The sequence below is a fragment of the Meles meles genome, chromosome 1 (genome assembly GCF_922984935.1).
Source record: "Meles meles chromosome 1, mMelMel3.1 paternal haplotype, whole genome shotgun sequence".
Taxonomy (NCBI): Eukaryota; Metazoa; Chordata; class Mammalia; order Carnivora; family Mustelidae; genus Meles; species Meles meles.
The window spans coordinates 215,425,826-215,445,510 of record NC_060066.1 but is presented as its reverse complement, the minus strand read 5'-3'; the positions used below and the strand labels follow the sequence as shown (position 1 = coordinate 215,445,510).

The 19,685-nt window shown below is 63.0% G+C and overlaps 1 protein-coding gene across 5 annotated transcripts in view; it reads left to right on the top strand.

Moving 5' to 3' along the window:
- The first annotated feature begins 12,424 nt into the window (after positions 1–12,424).
- The window catches only part of PRDM16 (PR/SET domain 16), a 296,392-nt gene continuing 289,131 nt past the window's right edge, over positions 12,425–19,685 (top strand). For 2 of the 5 annotated variants that reach the window (XM_046005163.1, XM_046005134.1), the window contains exon 1: positions 12,426–12,890. In XM_046005163.1, the coding sequence (XP_045861119.1) occupies positions 12,854–12,890 (37 nt within the window). In that variant the 5' untranslated portion in view covers positions 12,426–12,853. Of the gene's footprint in view, positions 12,891–19,685 lie in introns of all 5 variants that reach the window. The other 3 variants (XM_046005144.1, XM_046005171.1, XM_046005154.1) reach the window with 2 other exon arrangements.

The window sequence follows — 19,685 nt, the reverse complement described above, 5'->3', positions numbered from 1 at the left end:
ATCAGATGCTGACATCAAGCACTCTCAGGATTGCCTTCCTACGGATGTCAGAGGCAACAAGCCCTCCCTTACCTCAGGTCTTCCAACCAGCTCTGCCCTCCCCATTTCAGATCATTATTGGGTCACAGAGGATCAATACCAGAGAGTAAAAGAACAGAAAAAAGCCATTTGGAGGATAGACAGATGACGTGGACAGAAGAAACCGTCATAGTAACCATCAGTTTCCAAAAACAAAGAGCAGAGGAAACAGAGGGCAGGAAATCTGCAACAAAGTATTTCTAAACGAGAACTTCAGAACTTCCAGAACTGAGCGACATGAGCTCCCAGACCGAAGGAACGCACAGTGGAGGAAATCAGACATGCTCCCGAGCACATCACCGTGACACGGTGGAGCACTTGGGACTGAGAGGATTCCAGACGGTGCCCAAGAAGAGGATGCAGATTGCAAAGTACAAGGAAACAGACTCCCCTCACTCTCCAACAGCCACTCTGGAAGCAAGAAGACAAGGGGCAGTGTTCTAAAGATTCCAGATGAAAACCTCTCCAGTCTAGAATTCCACACCCAGCCAAACTATCATTCCGGTGGGTTGGGAGGACAAATGCATTTCAGACATACCTGATCCTAGAAAATGTATCTCCCAGTCTATCAGGAGTTACTAGAGGGTGCACTCCGCGGAGAGGAGAGAGCAAGCCATGACAGTGTGGGGGCTGGGAGTGAGGGAGCCGAGGGGTGACCCCTATGGCTCCTGGAGCGATGGCCACAGGCGGGATGTGGAGGACAGCCAGTCCACATGGGAGCAGAGTGACTAAGAAGCAAGACCTGAGGATAGTCACTGCCAGCATCCCTACAGTGACTGTCCCTTGGTGTGTCCTGACCACGTGTGGATGAGCTTCCTGCCTTCCCTCCTGCCCATGTGAGTTTCTTGTGGCCTGCCATGACAAATTCCCTCCAACCCAGTGGCCTAAAACAGCCCCCTTTATGATTTGGAAGTTCTGCAGGTGGGAAGTCTGAAACAGGTCACACCGGGCAAGAATTGAGGTATCAGCAGGGCTGGCTCCCTTTGTGGAGGGTCTAGAATACATTGTCTTGTCCTTTCCAGCTTCAGAAGGCCACCTGCATTTCTTGGCTCAGGACTGCCATCCAGATTCAAAGGCAGTTGAATCTTCCTGCCTCCCTCGAATATTTAATGTCCCTCGTGATTACACTGAGCCCACCAGCACACAGAGCAGCACAGCCTCCCAACGTCTGCCCAAAAGCTGTTCCCTAGACATGCATGATGCTCCCTTCTGACTCCGTCCCGTCTCTGCTCAAGTGCTTCCAGCCCAGAGAGGTCTCACTTGGCCACGCTCCTCACCTCGTTTCCCTGCTGAGCTACTCCTACAGCATGCAGAGACTTTGAACCTGCCCTACGAGGTTCTTAAGGATCCTGCTTACCGCCGGCTGAATGCTGCCTTCTTCAGGAGAACTTGACCTCTGCAGGGGAAGATGCCTTTGTCTGTGTCGGTCACGGCCGCATCCGTGGGGCCTCTGGCCATGCTGGCCCAAAGCAGGTGTGCAGGAAATGTGTGCCGCTTGGCTTAATAAAAGGTCCAGGCTATAACTTTGGAAAACACTGTGGAGATTTCTCAAAAAATTAAAAATAGAGCTACCCTAGGACCCTGCAATTGCACTACTGGTATTTACCCCAAAGATACTGATGTGGTGAAAAGAAGGGCCATCGGTACCCCAGTGTTCATAGCAGCAATGGCTACGGTCGCCAAACTGTGGAAAGAGCCAAGATGCCCTTCAACGGACGAATGGATAAGGAAGATGTGGTCCGTATACACGATGGAGTGTGATGCCTCCATCAGAAAGGATGAATACCCAACTTTTGTAGCAACAAAAGAGAGACTCAATTATCACATGGTTCCACCTACTTGTGGAGCGTAAGGAATAACACGGAGGACATGGGGAGATGGAGAGTAGGAATGAGTTGGGGGGAAATCGGAGGGGGAGATGAACCATGAGAGACTGTGGACTCTGAGAAACTGAGGGTTTGGAGGGGAGGGGGTGGGGGGTTGGGTGGTCCTGGTGGTGGGTATTCAGGAGGGCATGGATTGCATGGAGCACTGGGTATGGTGCATCAACAATGAATCTTGGAACACTGAAAAAATAAAATAAAATTAAGATGTTAAAAAAAAAAAAGGTCCAGGCTATAGTGGGTCAGCCCTACGTTCCCCGAGGGCCTTCTGGTAACGCCCAGGGGCTGCCTCCAGACTCTGGTCTGGCTCATCCCTTAGAAAGCTTCACCTGCCCAAGACACCAGCCCCTCTCTGTCCACAGCGAGGCACCCAGCAACCTGCTTGCCGTTCCTCCGGATTTGCTGATAGCGTCGTAAAATACGTGGCCTTCTGTCACTGGCTTCTCTCACTGGGCCTCATATGTGTGGACATGTCAGGTACCCATTCCTTCCAGTGGGCATATGATCGCTCGTGGTGTGGATGGACCCCCTCGCACCTTCCCTCTGTCGTGCTCTTAGTGCTTCTCGCTCATTTCAGTCCGGTTAAAGTCTGTAGCCAGACTCACGCTTTCGGGGATCTGTGTTAGATGATAAAACTTAAACCAAGTCAAGGAGAAGGTGAACACAAAAAGCCACGGGGGTTACCCTTGCGCTGGTGGGAAGGGGACGCAGTGGGGGAAGGGTGCTGCGAAAACAGTCAAGTGCTTGGGCTTCCGCGAGGGGCTGGGCTAGCGCTCACGACCCCTTCCCGGGGTGTGCGTGCACCCCTCCCGCACCCCTCCCGCTCTATGCCCAGTTGCAAATTTAATAAGGATTTAAAGATGCGCGTGAAGCTTCTAAACCTGTACGCTCGGGGCGATTTTTTAATGACAGACGTATTGAGATACAATTCACGTATCGTAACACCGACCATTTCAAAGGGAACATTTCAGTAGCATTTAGACATTCGCGATGCTGTGTAACCCTCCAGCCAGCTAGTTCCAGAACACCAGCACCCCGCTGGAGAGCCCTGTCAGCCGTCACGGCCCCCAGCCTCTGGCGAACACTCACCTAACTTCCACCTCTAGGGGTTCGCCCATCCTGGACATTTCATGTAAATGGACTCGTACAACACATGGCCTTTTGTGACCAGCTTCCGTCACCGAGCATAATGGGAGTTCATTCACGTTGTCGCGTGTGTCCGTACTTGGTTCCTTTTGTGGCCAAATGCTCCTCCACTGTCTGGGTAAGGCACATCTCATTTACCCTTTAACAGCGATTTTTCTGTTCCTCATTCATTTCAAAGTGATTACGCTTTGCAGCCAGCCCCACTGGAGGCTCCGAAAGACCCAAAGGACTCCCAGCATCCGCCAGGTCCACGCAAATCCTTCGGGAGGCCGCGACGGTCTCTCAACCTCAGGACTTACGGTTCAAGAGCAAAGCTTTAAGGCAGCCTGTGGGGTTGAAAGTGCTGTCCCCACTTGGACCGGTTCTCAGGGGCCTGGCCATGTCCTGGGCGGAGCAGAGAAAGGGGAGCGGACCGCCTCCCTCGTTCTGCAGGGAGCGCACGGCACGCCAGGAAATCACGCACGCGCACGCGAGGGGCTCACCAACGGCTGATTGGATTGGGAAAGCAGCCCTCAAGGAATGACATCATTTGGAGAACATAAATCTGGGTTCGTATGATTTATTTATGTTAAGAAATCCACACACGATGCGGAGTTCTCCCTGGCTTTGTTTAAGCGATGGTTTTCCTTGTTAGTGAAAGTCGGAAGACGGTACCCAGCTCCAGAGGCAAAAATTAAAGGCAGAGGTGAAGCCAAGGTAATTATCACACAAAACTGCCGCGTGGGGAGGGCTACTGGGCCTTCCTTCCTCTAGGATGGAAATTGCTCTGCCACAGCGCGCCACGAACCATTACCTGCCGTTTATTAATTAACCCCTCTTCAAAGCACCACATTTTGGGTAGAAACTGTTATTTCTCTAATGTGAAAACGGGCTTACTCGTGTTTATTAGAACAACTCTGTCCCGTGTGGTCCAGGCTCAATGCACACTTCACTGACACACGTATTTTTTTTCTTTTTTGAATGATCGGAAATCCCTTAGCAGAAGCCCAGATGCTGCATATCACTCGCTCGGCGTGTTAGCCCCAAACTGAGCCCACAAAGCCACGGGCTGGGGCGTGGAGCCTGTCCCCAGAGATGATCAGAGAACAGTCCCGTGGTGGCTGCCTGGAGGGTGGGTGTCAGAGAGGAAAGGGGGACCCTGGCTCCCCAGTGAGAGCCGCACCTGGAGGAGATACGTATCGCAAATGGCTCAGTCGTGCTGGACACCCGCAGACGAATGTCCTGGTCCTTGTGGGAGCGAGTGGTGACTGACGCCCTCGGGGGCTCACATGCTGGCACCGCAAGCACCCCAGGAGGGGGGTCCAGACACAGAGCCCTCTGCAGCCTGGGTCCTGCCCGCAGCCTGGACACCATCCCTCGGCTGCACGTGTCACTGGGAGGAGGGCTCTGGGTCCGGTGGACAAGTCCCACTCTCCTGCCTCGTCGACGGCCTTGGACCTCCAAGTTCCAGTTTCCCGTGCGGAAGGTGCGAACAGCTGCACTTCCGATCGCGTGGGACTGTTGTGAGGGTCACAGGGAGTCGTCATGCAGCCCAGGGCAGAAGTCAGCCCCCTGCTTGGCTCCGGAGCCACAGCACCCCCCAAGTTACCGTGGGGAACCCCACAGAGAGACCCAGTCTCCCTCATTCCCTCTCCCGCTGCCCCCATCAGCCCACTGAGGCCCCCCGGAGCCTCCGGGCTTCCTTTTCCAAACCATGCACCATGCAGTTGGGGACCTGGGTGGCTTGCTCAGTGCTGTGTCCCCGTGACGGGGGACGGGCACAGGCTGCTGAGCGCAGGGCAGCCCTTCGCAAAGTGAAGATGAAGGACAGGCCAGTCAGCCTCGGGCCCTCGGTGCAGGGCGGCTGCGTCCACTGTGACGTCCGGGAAGGCTGCCCCCCGCCACCTCCGGTATTCCGGGCTGAAATCAGACGCGGACCCCTTTCTTCTCACTCAGTGCCCTTCATTTGCGAGTGACTCCTTCTTTCCTTCACTGAGGCTCCCAGACTGGGGCCAGCCCTGGGCGTTGTAGGACGTTAGATGCCCTGGAAGCTGCAGGGGTGCGGAGGCAGGCAGCCCTTGTACTGGACCGCACCCTGGGACTGAGCGTTCCGGGAGCAGCCACCTTGCAGGGACCTCTGGCCCTAGGTCAGCGAATGCGGAATGACCCCCGGGCCTCGGCCTCCCTGAAGGCAGGGGCGAACGTGGTGGAAACACTGATCCCCAGTGCCAAGAGACCAGCAAGTCTAGGGCAGGCCAAGGTCGACGGTGGGGGACTGGCTCTGGGAGCCCATTAAGATCCGCATGGGTGGCCGGGACCCGAAGCCCCCAGGAACCCTGTCCTTCCCAGTCTGATTGCCTTCTGTGTCCAGCCAGGGAGTGAGAAGCTGCTCTCCAGGCTCCAGCTCCGAGCTCCTGGAGGCAGACCTGGGTCCTGGATGAGGAGGGGTCCAAGGGCGCTGGGATCCCTCCTAACGACAGCGCCAACACCCCAGAGCCCCCAGGAAGTGCCAGCCCTGACCTGCACGCAGCTGTCACCACGAGACCCCTGGCTTGTCTCCCCCACATGGCATGGGAGACTGGGGTGCCCAGGAAGCTGGGGGCTGAGAGGAGGGAGGGCCAGTAGGGAGGGAGCCAGGAAGAAGCTGGGTCTGACTCCGCTGAAGTTCTGTCTCCCCCCACCCCGCTGTCTCCTGACCTGGGCAGGGAGGGGAACAGGGAAGGCCTAGACCCCATCCCTCTGCGGTCCCCACCCTGCGCTCCCATCCCAATTCTGCTGCTGTCCTGGGGGCGCAGGGGCGTGTCCCACCAAGGAAGAGCTGCTCAAGGCCAGGACCCTGCCATCTTCCCCCAGCCGCAGGCTGGCACAGTGGGTCCTCCGTGAGGTCTCCTGACTGGCCTGGGCTGCAGGGGCCTGGGGCTGCGTGCAGGGGTGTCCCTGAGACTGGCGCCGGGCCCTTCACTGAAGATTTGTCAGGGGCAGGCGGTGAGGGTGGGAGGGAGCTCACAGGTCTCCAGGTGTTGAAGCCCCGGCATCCGCATCGGGCATCGGGCACCAGAACAGGAGAGGGACAGCCCTGCTCCCTTCTCAGAGCCCCAGGGCATGGAGGCCCAGGCCTGGGAGGGAGGCCTCTGACTGACTCTTACCTCCCAGTTACTCAGCAGGGGGGGAGGTCAATGTTTCCCTCCCCCAGAAGTTATCCTGGTCTTCATCAGCCGCCACCCCCACCCCCCACCATTACCAGTTTAGAAGCAGCAAAGTGGGGCGGGGGAGAGGGCGTCAGCTGGGCATCCCCTAGGCCAACCCATTCCCTTCCCCGCTCCCCCATCAACGGGAACTACCCAGAGTAGTGTGTAGTCAGGCCCTGCCCCCTCCCGTTGGTTCTCCCCCAACTCTAGCCACCCCCACCCAACCCCCACCCCCGCCCGCCCAGATGTCACCCTGGTTCGGGTAGAGAACAGCTGACCACCGCCCAAGGTCGTGCCCTGAGGGTCCTGCCCAGACGTGCGTGCCCAGACTCTTCTGCTCCTGTGGAACTGCTCAGTCCCCAGGCACGGGGAGCAGGAGGAAGCGGGGAGTAAGCCTCTGGGAGCTCAGCAGGGACTAGGGCCCCTGCTGTCTGTCCCTCCGGCAGCCCCAGGACCTGCCTTCTGTGGGGTTTGGGGTGGTACCGCCCTGCGAGTTGGAGGCCGGGTGTTAAGCCTCCTTGCTTTTTGGCCCGGATGGGAATTGAGAGTCCCTCGGCCGAGCCAGCAGAGCCCTGTGCTGGGGCAAGGGGAGGCGTCTGGCCGAGAAGCTGGACCCTCACAGCAACACCCCCTCCACGGAGCCCGGCAGAGGACCGCACCGCGATGCGGGCGCAGGGCGGGAACGGGGGCACAGGCCAGGTTGCTCCAGAGCAGCCGCGGGCCTCTTCCCGGCTCGGCACCACCTCTGGGCCTCCCCGCACAAACGTGACCCCAGGGCGCAATGGGCTCCCACCTCCAGGGTTTCCGTCAGTCCGTCCGTCCTCCCACCTTCTCACCTCCACCTGCGAGGGAGGCCCAGGGAGGCTGGGACCCGCTTCAGGGATGGGGCGGCTGAGGCGGGAAGCAGTCCCTCCCGCACTCCCAGGATTGCGTCTGCGTCTGCGGGGTGTCGAGTCTGCAGGACCCGAGGTGAAATTTCGAAATTTCGTTTCCAAACGAAGAAGGTCGCAGGTATGGGGTCAGGGACCACGGCCCAGAGAGGACGGAAAGGAGGGGGCTTTGCAACCCCGGGAAGTGAACAGGGGCGCAAGCTGACTTGGGGAGTCTAAGCTACACGGTCTGGATGCAGGCGTTTGGGGAAGCGGAGGGCGGACTCCCACTCAGCGGCCCCCGGGACTCGGCGCCGGGAAAGAGACTCGACTCCCCGTTTTCGTTGCCACCAGGTCCCCGCCGGAGCGCAGCTGGAACCGGGAGCAGGAGCCAACGCGTCCTCGTGGGCAGCGTCCGGCGGGGCCACGGTGCCACCTCGGCTGCGCGAAGTTCTGCGGCGCTGCTGGGCCGGGACGCTCGGGGAGGGGACGAAGTCGGTCCTGGCGCGCAGGCGGCGGTCCCGAGGCTGAGCGCCGCGCCCAGTCCCCGCTCCGGGCGGCGCACGAGGAGCGCAGGGATCGGGATCCGCGCGAACCGGCAACCGCGTTCGTTGGCGAATTTTTAAAGGTCGGGGGTAGAGAGAAAGCGTCGGGGGCGATGCCGTTCGTTACTCCTGCAACAGTAGCCGGAGCCTGCGTGCAGCTGCGGGAGCCCCGCCGCGGGGAAGCAGGATTTGGGGTGCTTTCTGCACTTCCTGGAGAGCCGGTTTGCGCCGGGGATACTAAAGCCAATTCCCTCCCAGGGAATTCAAATGGGGAGTTCAGGCCCACAGCTTCCATCTCTTAATTTTAAAACAAACCAAACAAAATATGCCTGACAACGCCCCCCAAATGCATGGGCGGACCCCAGGGGCCCCTGCGCCACGCATCTGCGCTCCTGAGAGGTAGCTGCCTCCGCCAGGACCCCGGGATGCAGATTAGGGCAGAGAAGTCTCTTGGGGACCCTTCCAAAGGCTGCCCATCTGCGAGGCACCAAGTCCTCCCGCCTGTGAAGGAAGTAGGTTTGCAAACATCTGGGGTTTGTTCCGAAATCGACAACATGGTTCACATTCCTGGAAGTCTTGGTTGCGGGTGCCCCAGCACTCCCCGGCCCGGTCCAGAGCAGGGACTGCGCGCGTGGGCCCTCGGACACCTTGGCTGTGAGCAGCACAGGGGACAAAGTGCTTTGCCACTGGCTTGGTGAACTTGCTGGGTCAGAAATCAGGGGCTCTGTGCTCTGTCCTCTGAAGTTAGCTGGGTCACAGCCAGTTTCCCTGGGCTCCAGGTAGGAAAAAGGGCCAAAGGGGGCCTGGGACCCCCCAGAGGAAGAAGCCAGGCTGGCAGAGTATGGAAGCCCCCTGGGGAAGCCGAATGCCCCAGCCCACCCCCATTCTGGAAGGAACACTCAAGCTAGCTTCGGGCCCCAGGGCTGGAAGGCCTCCACATTCAATCCCCACTGAGTCTCCTTCTGGGTGCCAAGACCACCTCCGTTTTCTCCGTGTAGTGGGAACCAAACCAGATTGTCCCAACCATCCCTGGTGGTCTCCAAGCCCTTCTGTTGCTCAAACCTGGGAGACATTTCCACCTAATGTAGGGCAGGAGAAGGTGCCGGGAGAGGGGGACAGACACCCCCCAGCCTCCCACCCCCATCTCAGCCCGGGTCAGTGCTCCTGCGATGAGGGTGGCACGGGCTTGTGGTCTGGACACTTTGGGCCGGTTTCACATCTCCGCAGAGGGCTCATGTGTAAACTGAGGGGGATGCACTTTTATGCTTTTAGCTACTCTGAGCAGAGTTTCTCTGAGCAGGCACGGGGGTGGGGGTGGGTGCTGAGCAAAACCTAACCTGGACTCAAATTGAGCCAGAGATAGGGTGCCTGAAAGCCCGTGGCCGAGTTTCAGGGGCACAGATAAGAATGGGGGGAGGGGGAAGGGGAGCCATGAGAACTGGCAAAGGCCTGCCCGTTCCCAGCTCCCACTGCACAGGCCTAAGCGGGGCTCCCTGCGACCAGAGGCTGGTGCAGGTGGCCGGACTGGCTAGGACCCTGCATCTCCGAGCTCACACAGGCTGAGGTGCAGACCTCTCCTGGGGCCAGGCCTTGTGAGATGGCATGGGGCACGCGTCCTAACCACACAAAAGGACCCTCTGGTCCAAGACAGTAAACTCTGGGGTGCACAGTAAAGCTCTAGGTGGTTTCGTCTTTTATGGGGTTCTCAGGGCGTCCGGAGTTGAGGGCCCCCTTCCTGCCTGCCCACTACGAGGCTTCCTGGAGCACCGAGGACCACTTGTTCACCCTCCCAAACAGGGCCCTTTTCCAAAAGAGTTCAAGGGATGCTGTCTCCAGGGGCACCTCCCTGCCTGCTGGAAAGACTGGGGGAGTGGGGCAGGCAGAGCTCCTGGCTGAAGCGGGACTCCAGGCTGTGGCCGCGGTTGACAGGAAAAGTCCTCTAACCTGTGCCCTGGACTCCAGCAACAAAGACTGTTCCAAAACCCGCGGCCTGAATGATGTGTCCGTGCAGCCCACACCGCACCATGGCCCATGCAGCCCCCCAGGAGGAAGCCAAGGCCGGCAGCGGCACCTCTGTGCTCCACAGCTTGTCCCCGCAGCCCAGCATTGGCCACGAGACACCTGGAAGCTTGGCTTGGTTTGAAAACAGCCCTTCAACATTTCACTTTCTCGACAGTGAAAACTGCTCCTCTCCTCCTGTTGGTCCCCCACTCCCTCAAAACTGTTCCCCCATCTCCCTGTCCCCAGATGTTGCACGTCTGGGCCAGGGTCCGCCCCGCTTTGATTCCCCCTTCTTCGCCTTTCTCTCTGCTCAGCAAAGCCTGACCTGATCTCCATTCTAAATTCGGCCACGCGGGGGCAGGGCCCAGCCAGGCCAGGCCAGGGCCATGGCCTTGGGGACAGTCTGCCCAGGCTCCTGGAGCTGACTGGGGCTGACCGAGGGAGCGCTTTGCGGGGGGGGGGGGGGGGGGGGGTGTCGGCGCGGAGGCTGGCTCCTGGTCCTTCCTGACCCCAGGTTCTTTCGCCCCAGGTGGCCCTGAGCGGCAGCCCCCCAGGCCCACCCCAGGGCCGTAGCAGAGGGCAGGGAAGAGACAGTGCAGCCTCCTGCCCTCTTTCCCCAGGCCCTGGAAAGTGTACAGTCCCAGAGTCCAGAGATTGTCCTGGCCCAGCTTGGCCGGGGTTCAGAAGATTTTAATCACCTGCTCAGCTGAGGGAGAGGGCCAGAGTGAGCTGGGGTACCCCTAGAAGAAGATTGGGCCTTAGTAACCTTGGAGCCTACCAGCTGCCTCCAGTCCAGGGGCAAAGGAAGCCTGAGCTGGTGCAGGGCGGGGTGGGTGGGGGGTGGGGTGGGGCAGGACGTTCTGGGCCGGTGGGAGAGCTCTGCAGCTGCCACTGTGTTCTCCCCAGGCCTCCTACCCAGCCTTGCTAGGAGGCTCCAGGCAAGAGGGTCCTGGAGTGCTGGTGTATGACAGTGACCTTGTATTCTCTCTGGCCATGGTGCCGACCAGGTTAGTTCCCTGGCCCGGAGCCTGCTCTTGCTGGGTGAGCGGAACAGCTCCCAGCTCTGAGCTCCTGGTCCCTTCCTTCCTCTCCCAGCGACCCCCCACCTGGGGACTAAGTGGGTTCTGAGCCTGCAATAAGGCCCTAGTCCCCCCTGGGGACTGCCCACCCAAACACCCAGAGCCTGGCAACAAGGCCCAAGGCCCCTTTGGGCCCCGCAGTTCTCTACCCAGCCCATGGGGACGAGTGTGGGGCCGGGGCGACAGGCCCTCCGAGGGCGGTGGGCAATGGGACGGAGCTGTCCCCGCTCTATGCACCACCGCCCCTGTCCCTGTTGGTGCTGCTGCCGACGTCAACACTCACCTAGGGCCTGAAAAGCTGGAGGCTGCGTCCAGCTCACTGAGAACCAGAGCAGGGCAGAGGGCACCTTGTCTGACCAGGGCGCAAGGCCGGGCAGCCCTGAAACCATGGGAGCTCTGCGGGTGCTGGAACTCAGGGAAGCAGCTGGGAACTGCGGAGGCGGGAAGGCCCAGCGCGCCCGGCCTCTGCTCCTGCCAAGCCCTGCTCTGTGGAGCTTTTCCTCTGGGGTGGCATCGGTCTCACAGGGCAGGCACTCCTCCCCATCCAGGGCGCCTCTGCTAGAACCCGGGGTCTCCGCCTTAGCCTTCCGCCCTTCCCGGTCCACCTCCTCCGCTCAAGGGCTGGGGGTTGGGGAGTGCAGGTCTGGGTGCAGGCACCGCCGGTCTCAGGGCAAACAAACGGGGAGTGGCACAGCCAAGAGCCCACCCGGGGCACCAGAGACCCGCGCCGAAGGCTCGACCTCTGCCCTGCTCAGACTGACTCAGGGAGCTCCAGGTCCCTGGAGCCTGGCGGAATCTGGTACCAGGAAGGGCCTGGGTCAGCGCCTGCTTCTGCACATTTCATTCCCGAATCCCAGTCGAAGGAGGAATTCTCACTGCCCACACCAGGCCCCTGCCCGGACATCCTGCCCACCGCTCTGCGTCGGAGGGCTGCGGGGCAGAAGCAGCCGATGGGCTCCCGCGCGCGCGCTCTGCCACCTGCTCCGCCGGCCTTCCCCGCCCGCGACTCACCTGGGCCGCGGGAGGCCCCTTCCCCGAAGGTGGCCCAGCTCCGGGGCTCGCGCCGCCGCGTACTCACCTGGGGCCCACGGAGGCAGGAGTGCGCGGGCCCGCCCCGAGGCCGGCGAGGCTCCAGGCGCCCGGGGTTCGGACGGCGCTCCCCGCGCTGCCTCCCCGGTGCCCGGCGCGCGGCTCGGCGCGGCTCGGCGCGGACCGAGGGCGGCGGGTCCGAGCTTCACCGCCCGCCGGGCTGTGGCGGGGCCGGCGGCGCCGCGGCTGTTGTCTTCGAGCGGCGCAGCCCGGAGCAGCGGCGCTGGGGTGGGCGCGAAGGGGAGGGGCGGGAGCCGGGTAGGCCCGAGGGGGGCGGCGGGGCCGGAGGGGGCTTCGGAGGAGCCGGGTTCGGCGCGCGGGCCGGGACACCCCCTCGCGCGCCGGCGGCCCGGGGCGGGGGCCGCGGGGGAGACGGGGAGAGAAGCAGGCGGGCGACGGCGAACGCAAAGCTTTTTAATGAGTCATAAAATGCGGCAGAACGAAGCCAACCGGCCCGACCCGCGTCCGAACTGTCGGCGCGCCCCCCCGCCCCCGGGCTCGGAAGTCGCGGGGACCCGCGCCGCCGCCGCTGCGCCTGCGGCCGGGGCCGGGGCGGGAGCAGCAGCGCGGCGCGGCGCGGGGGAAGGGTGGGGGCATAGTCACCTCGCCTCCGGGGCCACCTGGGTCCTTTTAAAGTGTCCGGGGTGCGGGCCCCGGGCGGGCGCGCCGAGCACGGAGTGTTTTCTTAAAGGGCCAGTTCCGAGCTGCGCCGGAGGGGGGGGCGCGGGGGCGGGGGGGCAGCGACAAGTGAGACGGAGACCGGGAAGGCCGGGGAGCGCCCCCCAGTCCCGCGCCGAGGCGGCGGCGGCGGCGGCGGCGCGACGATGAGGATGATGAATACACTGCAAAGTTTTTTTGGCCGCGGCGAGGGGTGTCAGATTGAGCGCTCTGTGCGCATGTGCGAAGGTGTCCAAACTGACAACGCAGGGAGATGAAGAGAGTGTGTGGCTGCTTCTGGACTCGAGGAGGAGGAGAGAGATTCCGCGAGCCGACACCATGCGATCCAAGGCGAGGGCGCGGAAGCTAGCCAAAAGTAAGTCTCCCGCGCTCGGCCGCGCCGCGCCGCCGGGTCGGGGCCGCGGGGCCGGGGCGCCCGGGCCAGGGGTGCGCGTCGGGGCGCGGCCGGCGCGCCTCGGGCTCCCGGCCCTCGGATCGGCCGCGCGGCCCGGGGGCTGCTCCGCCTCCCGCGCTCCGGGGCGGCCGGGCTCGGCGCAGAGGCTCGGGGCGCCCGGGCCGCGCGCTCCCCGAAGGCGCCGGCCCCCTCCTCGCGAACCCCCTCCCCCCCACCCCGAGTGTCAGGCGCTCGGGCCCGGGAACCCGAGGCGCGCGGTGGGGGCCGGGGAGGGGGGCGGAGGGGGAGGGCCGGGGGTGGAGGGGAGCGAAAAGCGAAAGTTAGCGAAAAGTTGACGAAAGGGGAGAACAACTTTTCCTCCTCGCTCGCTCGCTCCCTCTCTCTCTCGCAGTGGCTCTCAGTCCTGGTCAAATCATATTCCGGGCTTTTGAAATAGTGGGCGCTAGAGCACCGCCTTTGGCGTCCGCCAGCTGGGCGCAGAGGAGGGAGACCCCGAGCCGGGGAGGGGGCGGAGGAGGGGGCGCGGGCCGGCGTCCACCCCGCTCCGCGGGCGCAGGGGCACGGGTGGCGGCGGCAGGACGGCCTCGGCCACTCGGGCAGCAAAATGGAGACGTTTCCCCGGGCTCGGAGCCGCGGCGGGGAAGTTCGTTCCCGACTGGTGCCCCGCGCCGCGGCGGGCGCTCCTCCGCGGCTCCGGCGGCTCGGGCAGCCCCGCGCGGCGCCTCCCGCCGGAGGGTCCCCGCCCGGACGCCCGCCGCCCGCCGCCGCCGCCCTCGGCCCCGCTCGGACCCCGCTCGGACCCTCCTGCCCCTGGCCGCCCGCACAGACTCGAGGCCCGGCGGGGACACAGCTGCCCCCGGCGAGGCTGCCCGGTCCCCGCTCTTACTTTCTGTTTCGCTCCGTCTCGGGCCGAGCCCCGCGCTCCGCGCGCCCAGCCCGCCGCCGGCCGGGTCCTCGCCGCCGGCCCGGGTGCGCCCGCCGCCCGCCCTGCCGCCCGCCGCCGCGCCTCGGGGCCACCCGCGCGCCCTCCGCGCTCCGACCGCCGGCGCCATCGGCCGAGAAGCCGGCGGGCCCGGGAGCGCGGCCCGCGGAGAGGGCAGGTGGGAGCGGCGGCGCCGCGGCCGGGCGAGCGCGGCTCCCGAAGCCCCGCCGAGGCCCGGCTGCAGCGAAGCGGCGAGCGCCGCGCGGGAAGGAACCGGAGCCGCTCGCTCTCGCCGCCCCCTCCTCCGGCGGCCGCCCGCCCACCCGCGGCAGGGGCGCCGGGGCCCGGCTCCCCCTGGGATGCCTGCCCGACCACCGGGCCGTGCAGCTCGCTCCTCTTCGGCCCGACGCGGCCGGGCCGGGCCCCACCGCGCCATGGCTGAGCCCCTAAGCATCAGCCTGGTGGGCAGAAACTCCCGACACTTTTCCGAAGAAGTTGTGCTCCCTTGGCTGGGTGGGCCGGCTCCCCCGACAGCGGCTCCTGGGTGGTAGGGGTTGCATCCACCGCGGAGCACCGGGGAAAAGCAGCTCCCCGCTTCTGCGGGTCCCTGCTGGAGTTCCCGCCGCTGTGTTGGGCTCGTCCTGGAGACATCCCTTTCCAGCCTGTCTCCTCTGCCCCGTGCTCAGGGCCTCGGCCTCCTCTGTCTCCCGTGACCTCTAGCCCCTCTTGGTGCGAACAAGGCCCTAGTGTCTTGTGGCTGGTGTGCCAGGGCTGTGGGCCTGCTACCTATGTGCCCACGGCGGCGTGTGGGGGTTCCTGTGCATGCTCCGTTCTGTGTGAGCTCAGCAGCTTCCTCTGAGTCTTGTCCCTGGGCCGCAAGCTGCCAGGGTCAGGCTGTGGCTGGGGAAGGGCCTGGAGCTGGAGCGAGAAGGTGGGAAGTGCCGCGCTCTTGCCGCTGGGCCTTCGCAGCAAGCGAGAGAGGCCGGCTCAGTGCCCCCAGCGCAGCCCAGGAAACCGGGGAGCATCCCGCGCCCAGTGGGAAACGTGTGGCCCTCGGCTCCCTCCCTGTCTGCTCTGCTCTGACAGGTGGGGAAGGTGGCCCCCCAGGGCTCTTCTCTGGACCTAGAACCGGGCCTGGAGGCATCCCACAGCCTTGCCCTGAGGCCAGAGAACCAGACCCGAGGTGGGGCAGATCACAGGGCTCCCTTTCCTAGGAGTCCTTGGTGAGAAAACGCCAAAGCAGGGAGCAAGTGCGTCAGGCGCAGACACCACGGAGCCCGCACTGAGCACGCCCTGGAACGCCCTCTGAGCCCGGACGGCACCCCCAGCCCTCCCCAGGAAGGTGGCCCAGGCAGCCACTGGCCGCGCTGCCTGACACAGAGCCCAGGCTCCGCCGGGGAATTTCACTTCACTGGACAATATTTTAAGCAGATGTGGGTGTCCCTGGGGACCTGACTCCATTACCTGGAGCTGAGGCAGCCGGGCAGCCCCAGGGCCACCCAGAGAACCTCAAGGCCAGGGTCAGGGGGCTGGGGGAGGAGGAAGAGGTCACGGTTACAGGCCAGAATGTGGGGCTGGGCTGTGCCTCACGCCATGTGTCAGGCTCACCCGGAAGGACAGCAGGTCCTTGAGGGTCACCCCCTGAGTCAGAGCTCGAGGGCTGCCCCAGAGGGCACATCTGGGGCTGGAATTTCGGACATATCTCCCTAGGACCCCACACCCGGGGGTCTCTGGGGCTGACCGAGCCAGCAGCCCCTTTGGGCCCACACGGGGGGCTCCGAGTCCGGCTTCCCGAGGGCAGAGGCTGCTGGCGCGCTGAGCACCTCCTCAGTGTGAACCTAGGAGCCGGGGGCAGAGTGAAGACAGGTGGGTCCGGGGTCCCTCACACTGGCCAGGGTGCTGCTGGCCCGTGGGGCATTGGGGCCGGCCCTCCCCTCCACTTCCCAGCAAAGCGCCGAACAAAAGCTTTGTGTGCCTGCCACCATTGCGAGCCAGGTGCGGGGTCAGCTCAGCCACGGCAGCCTCCTGACCTCCTCGTCGCACGGCTGGGGAGCCGTGTCCTGTCGGGGAGGGTGTGTTCCCAGAGACGGAGTCCAGTCCTGGCCCCCATTCGAGCCGCCCCTGAGACCCGCTCCCCATGGACGTGGCTGACAACCAGACAGGATCTATTCCAGGCCCGGGGAGGGTGTCCCCAGGACAGCTGCCACCTCGCCCCTGGGGTGGAGGTGGGCGGCTGCTATCTCTGATCCAGGCAGGACTTGGGCGGCTGGTGTGTGCGATCGAGCGTGATGTGGGCGAGGAAGGGGTGTGTGTGAAGGGTGCTGGGGGCCCGGCTGGACGCTGAGCTCCTAGGCGGCTCCTTCTCCCCAGCCGCAACCAGCGGGGCTCTGGCTCTGCGGGGCCCTACCCTTGTGCTGCCCGCCAGGGGACGTCTGCCCCGTCTCCCCGCAGCCGGGACGGCAGCCTCCTTTCTGGATGCCCGGGAGGGCAGCAGTGCCTGGAAATGTCCGGCAGGAGTCGAGCGTCCCACCCCGCTTCGGGCGAAAACACGGAGGCTGAGGGGGAGGGACCGGGTGCAGGGCTGGCAGCCAAGGCCAGGTGCCCCGCGGCCGTGCACTGAGTGCCTGAGGGCTCTGGCTCGGACATTGGCCCCCACGGGTGTGCCTGGGCGCCCAGGTCTGTGGGCGAGGGCGGATGCCAAGTCCCGTCGGCCAGGTGACCCCGGAGTGGGCTCCCAGGGGAAGGGCACCACTGTGCCCTCAGGTCTCCACCACCAGACACCCACCAGGTCACCCTGCACCTCCTGTTGGCCCTGGCAGGGAGCAGGTGCGGGCTGGGCTGCCGGACCCTGCGGGCCCCCACAGCTCCCCAGAACCCCGAGTTCCTGTTCTGGGCACAGCACGGGGCAGGGGACTGGTCCCGCCGTTTCTGCTGGGAGGCCGGGTGCTGGCGGTGGGACCAGCCGGAGGCTCCCCCGCCCCGGGCCCCTAGGGGGAGGCCGCCAGCTCGAAGGACCGCTGTAGGCTCGATTAGCCCCCTGTTTTATTCAATTAGGAGGCAATTAGGGATCCTTGGGGGGCTGGGGCTGGTAATTAAGGTGATGTATAATTAGAGTTTCAACAAAAATTATCCAGGATTAAAAATCTTTTGAATAATTTCGTTTAAAAATTTCAAATAGCGTTAAAGACAATTTATCAGGTTTTGAATCAAACCCGTGTAACAAGTCTTGGACGCTACAGCTCGCGTAGTGGGCCCGGGAGGACAAGGACAGCCCGAGCACTGTCCCCCTGCGGGAAGGAAACTTGGCGAGGGGACAGAGGAGCCGGCCTCGCTGCGCCGGTGCGGTGGCGGTCGCGCACAGACGCGGCTGCCCAGGGCTGCAGACAGCACGGGCTGGCCCGGCGGCGGAGGGGCCTAGGGACCCCGGGCTGAGCCAGCGTTGCGGCAGCCCCCCGCTCTCCGCGCACACAAAGTCCCGTAACTACCGCGCCACGGAACGGCTCTGCCGGCCCTTTACACGAAGCAGCCGGCTCCAGGCAGTGCCTGCCGCCCAGGCGCCCTTCACCCCAGCTCAGCCAGCGGATCCGCACTCTCCTCCTCCTCCTCCTCCCCCCCTCCTCTTCCTCAGGGACTGGTGTTGGGGCCCCAAGGGTCTCCGCCTCTTGGCTTCCGGGATGGAGAAGGGAGTGCTCCAAGCTCCCAACTCCCGGACTCCTGACCCTGACCCAGGGCGGCAGCCCGTGTCCCCATCACAGTCGCTTTGGGGATCTGGGCACAGAGAATCCAGAGAGTGCTCTGGGTCAAAGTCAGGGTGGTGTGGGGAGGAGGGAGATGGTGAGGGGGAACCTAAGCGCAGGGTGGAGGTCGGGCTTTGCGAGAGCAGCACTGCCTTCTTCTTGGCCTGCGTCTTTGGGCCCAGTTTCGCCCAAGCGGGTGCACTGGACCCGGGCACTCACCCCACGCACCTGCCCACTGAGAGGCACGAATGGGCAGCTGCCCCTGTCCTGTCAGTGCCTGATCCTTCGGGAGGCAGGAGGGGGTCTGGGAACCGCAGAGGCACGCTTACTTGGTCCACTTACTAGACAAGACCCCACTCCTTTTCACTGACCTTGAGGAGGGGATTTGGCCTCGGGGGCACCACTTTTAGGGGTAAAGAGTCCCAAACACAGAGAGGTCAAGTAGCTCTTTCGAGGTCACACAGCAAGTTAAGGATGAACCTGAAGGCCACATAGGTAAAGCTCCCCAAGCTTTCTTATTCGAACACCCTCCCCTGCCCCTTTCCTCAGCCTGCTCTACGCTGTACTTAATGCCAGCGGATTTTCTCTTTTTATGTGTCAAGGTTTAAGCATTTTCCCAAGGACAGTGCTTAGCTTGAAACCGGTCTGGTTTTTAAAAGCAAATAAGAGGTCCGTGTCCCTACAGGTTGTGCACACAACCGGCTAACTGTGTCCTCAGCCTCCCCCAGACTGGCTGTTCTTTGCCAGGGTCCGGACTCCCCAGGCCGGGCAGGAGGCTCCCCCCCCCCCCCCGGGGTTTTCCAGCCCCGGTCCCTGGCTCTGGGTGTCCCCTCCCAAGGGCAGGTGCAGAAGGGCAGAAGCGCTGACCAGGGTCAGCCTCATCAGCATCCCCCACCTTGTACTGCCTTTCGCTGGAGCAAAGGCAGGAGGTGGAGGACGGGCCTGCCTGCCCACCCTCACCCCAAATCTGGAGGGAAATAACCACCGCCCCTCCCCCCCAGGCAATCAGGGCTGCTGTGCGGACCTGAGCCACCGGGAGGAAGGAGCTCAAGGCTGTAGTTCCAGGTCCAGCCCTGAGCCGCCGCTGCTCCGGGGACCTCGGGCTCCGACCACGGGGCTGTGCTTCTCCCTCTGGGCTGGTCAGTGCCCCTGAGATCGCGGGGGGGGGGGGGGTGCGGGGAGCGCCAGGGCGATGGGGAGGGCCTCTTCCTGCCCTACCACTCTCTCTCTTGGGGCTTCTGCCATCAAATCCTTGGCTGGCCCGCCCGGCCAGCCTCTCCTGAGACTCCGAAACAATGCCCTGGAGCTCACAGAGAGCCTGCCTCGGCCCCGAGATACATGTTTGTTTAATAGTTAACATTCTGTGCAAAAAAGGAGGGAAGTCAGATTCTGGTGAAGGCTTTGCTTATTTTATATCCACTATAACTATTTCTGTCCATGAAAATTGGCTTAATTATATCAATGGAATGTTTCTTTTTCAATTCTGTACGCAATTAGTCCGTCTTGCCGGCTCCCATTTATTTTAATAAAAAAATAAACCAGTGGTGTGCTCAGTGCCTCGTCCCCTGGGGACAGATGCGATTGGTGTGTTTAATTTCATTAACTACAATGCGGCCTACTGGAAAAATGTATAAAATCAGCTTTATACAGCTTAAACACTGGCATTTGAAACAAATCATTATTGCATTAGCTGTCACACTGGTAATTCTAGAATCTAAGGAAAAAAATATATTATGGCTGTTTTTATAACCCTTTGCAAATGCACTGTTAAAATAATTTATAATCATTTTAGAACATGGCTGGGTCCTGCTGAATATTCCACCTCCTCTAAGTCGGGCTCTGCGTCACCCCGTGCCCGTTCTGCAGACCGACGTCTGCGCCACGCCCAGCCCCAAACATGCGTGTTTCAGGCTGGAGACGGTGGACCCTGTCCTTAAGCAAACGTGATAAGGTGGGTCACCTTTTCGTTCCGGTCTGACCCGATCCCGTCTAAAATGCGCCTGGGGCTGGAGGGGCCGGAGGGGAGCCCGGACCTCTGTGCCGCCTCCCTGTGCCACCGCCCGCCGCCCAGCCTCCTCCTGTCCCCCCCAACCGTGG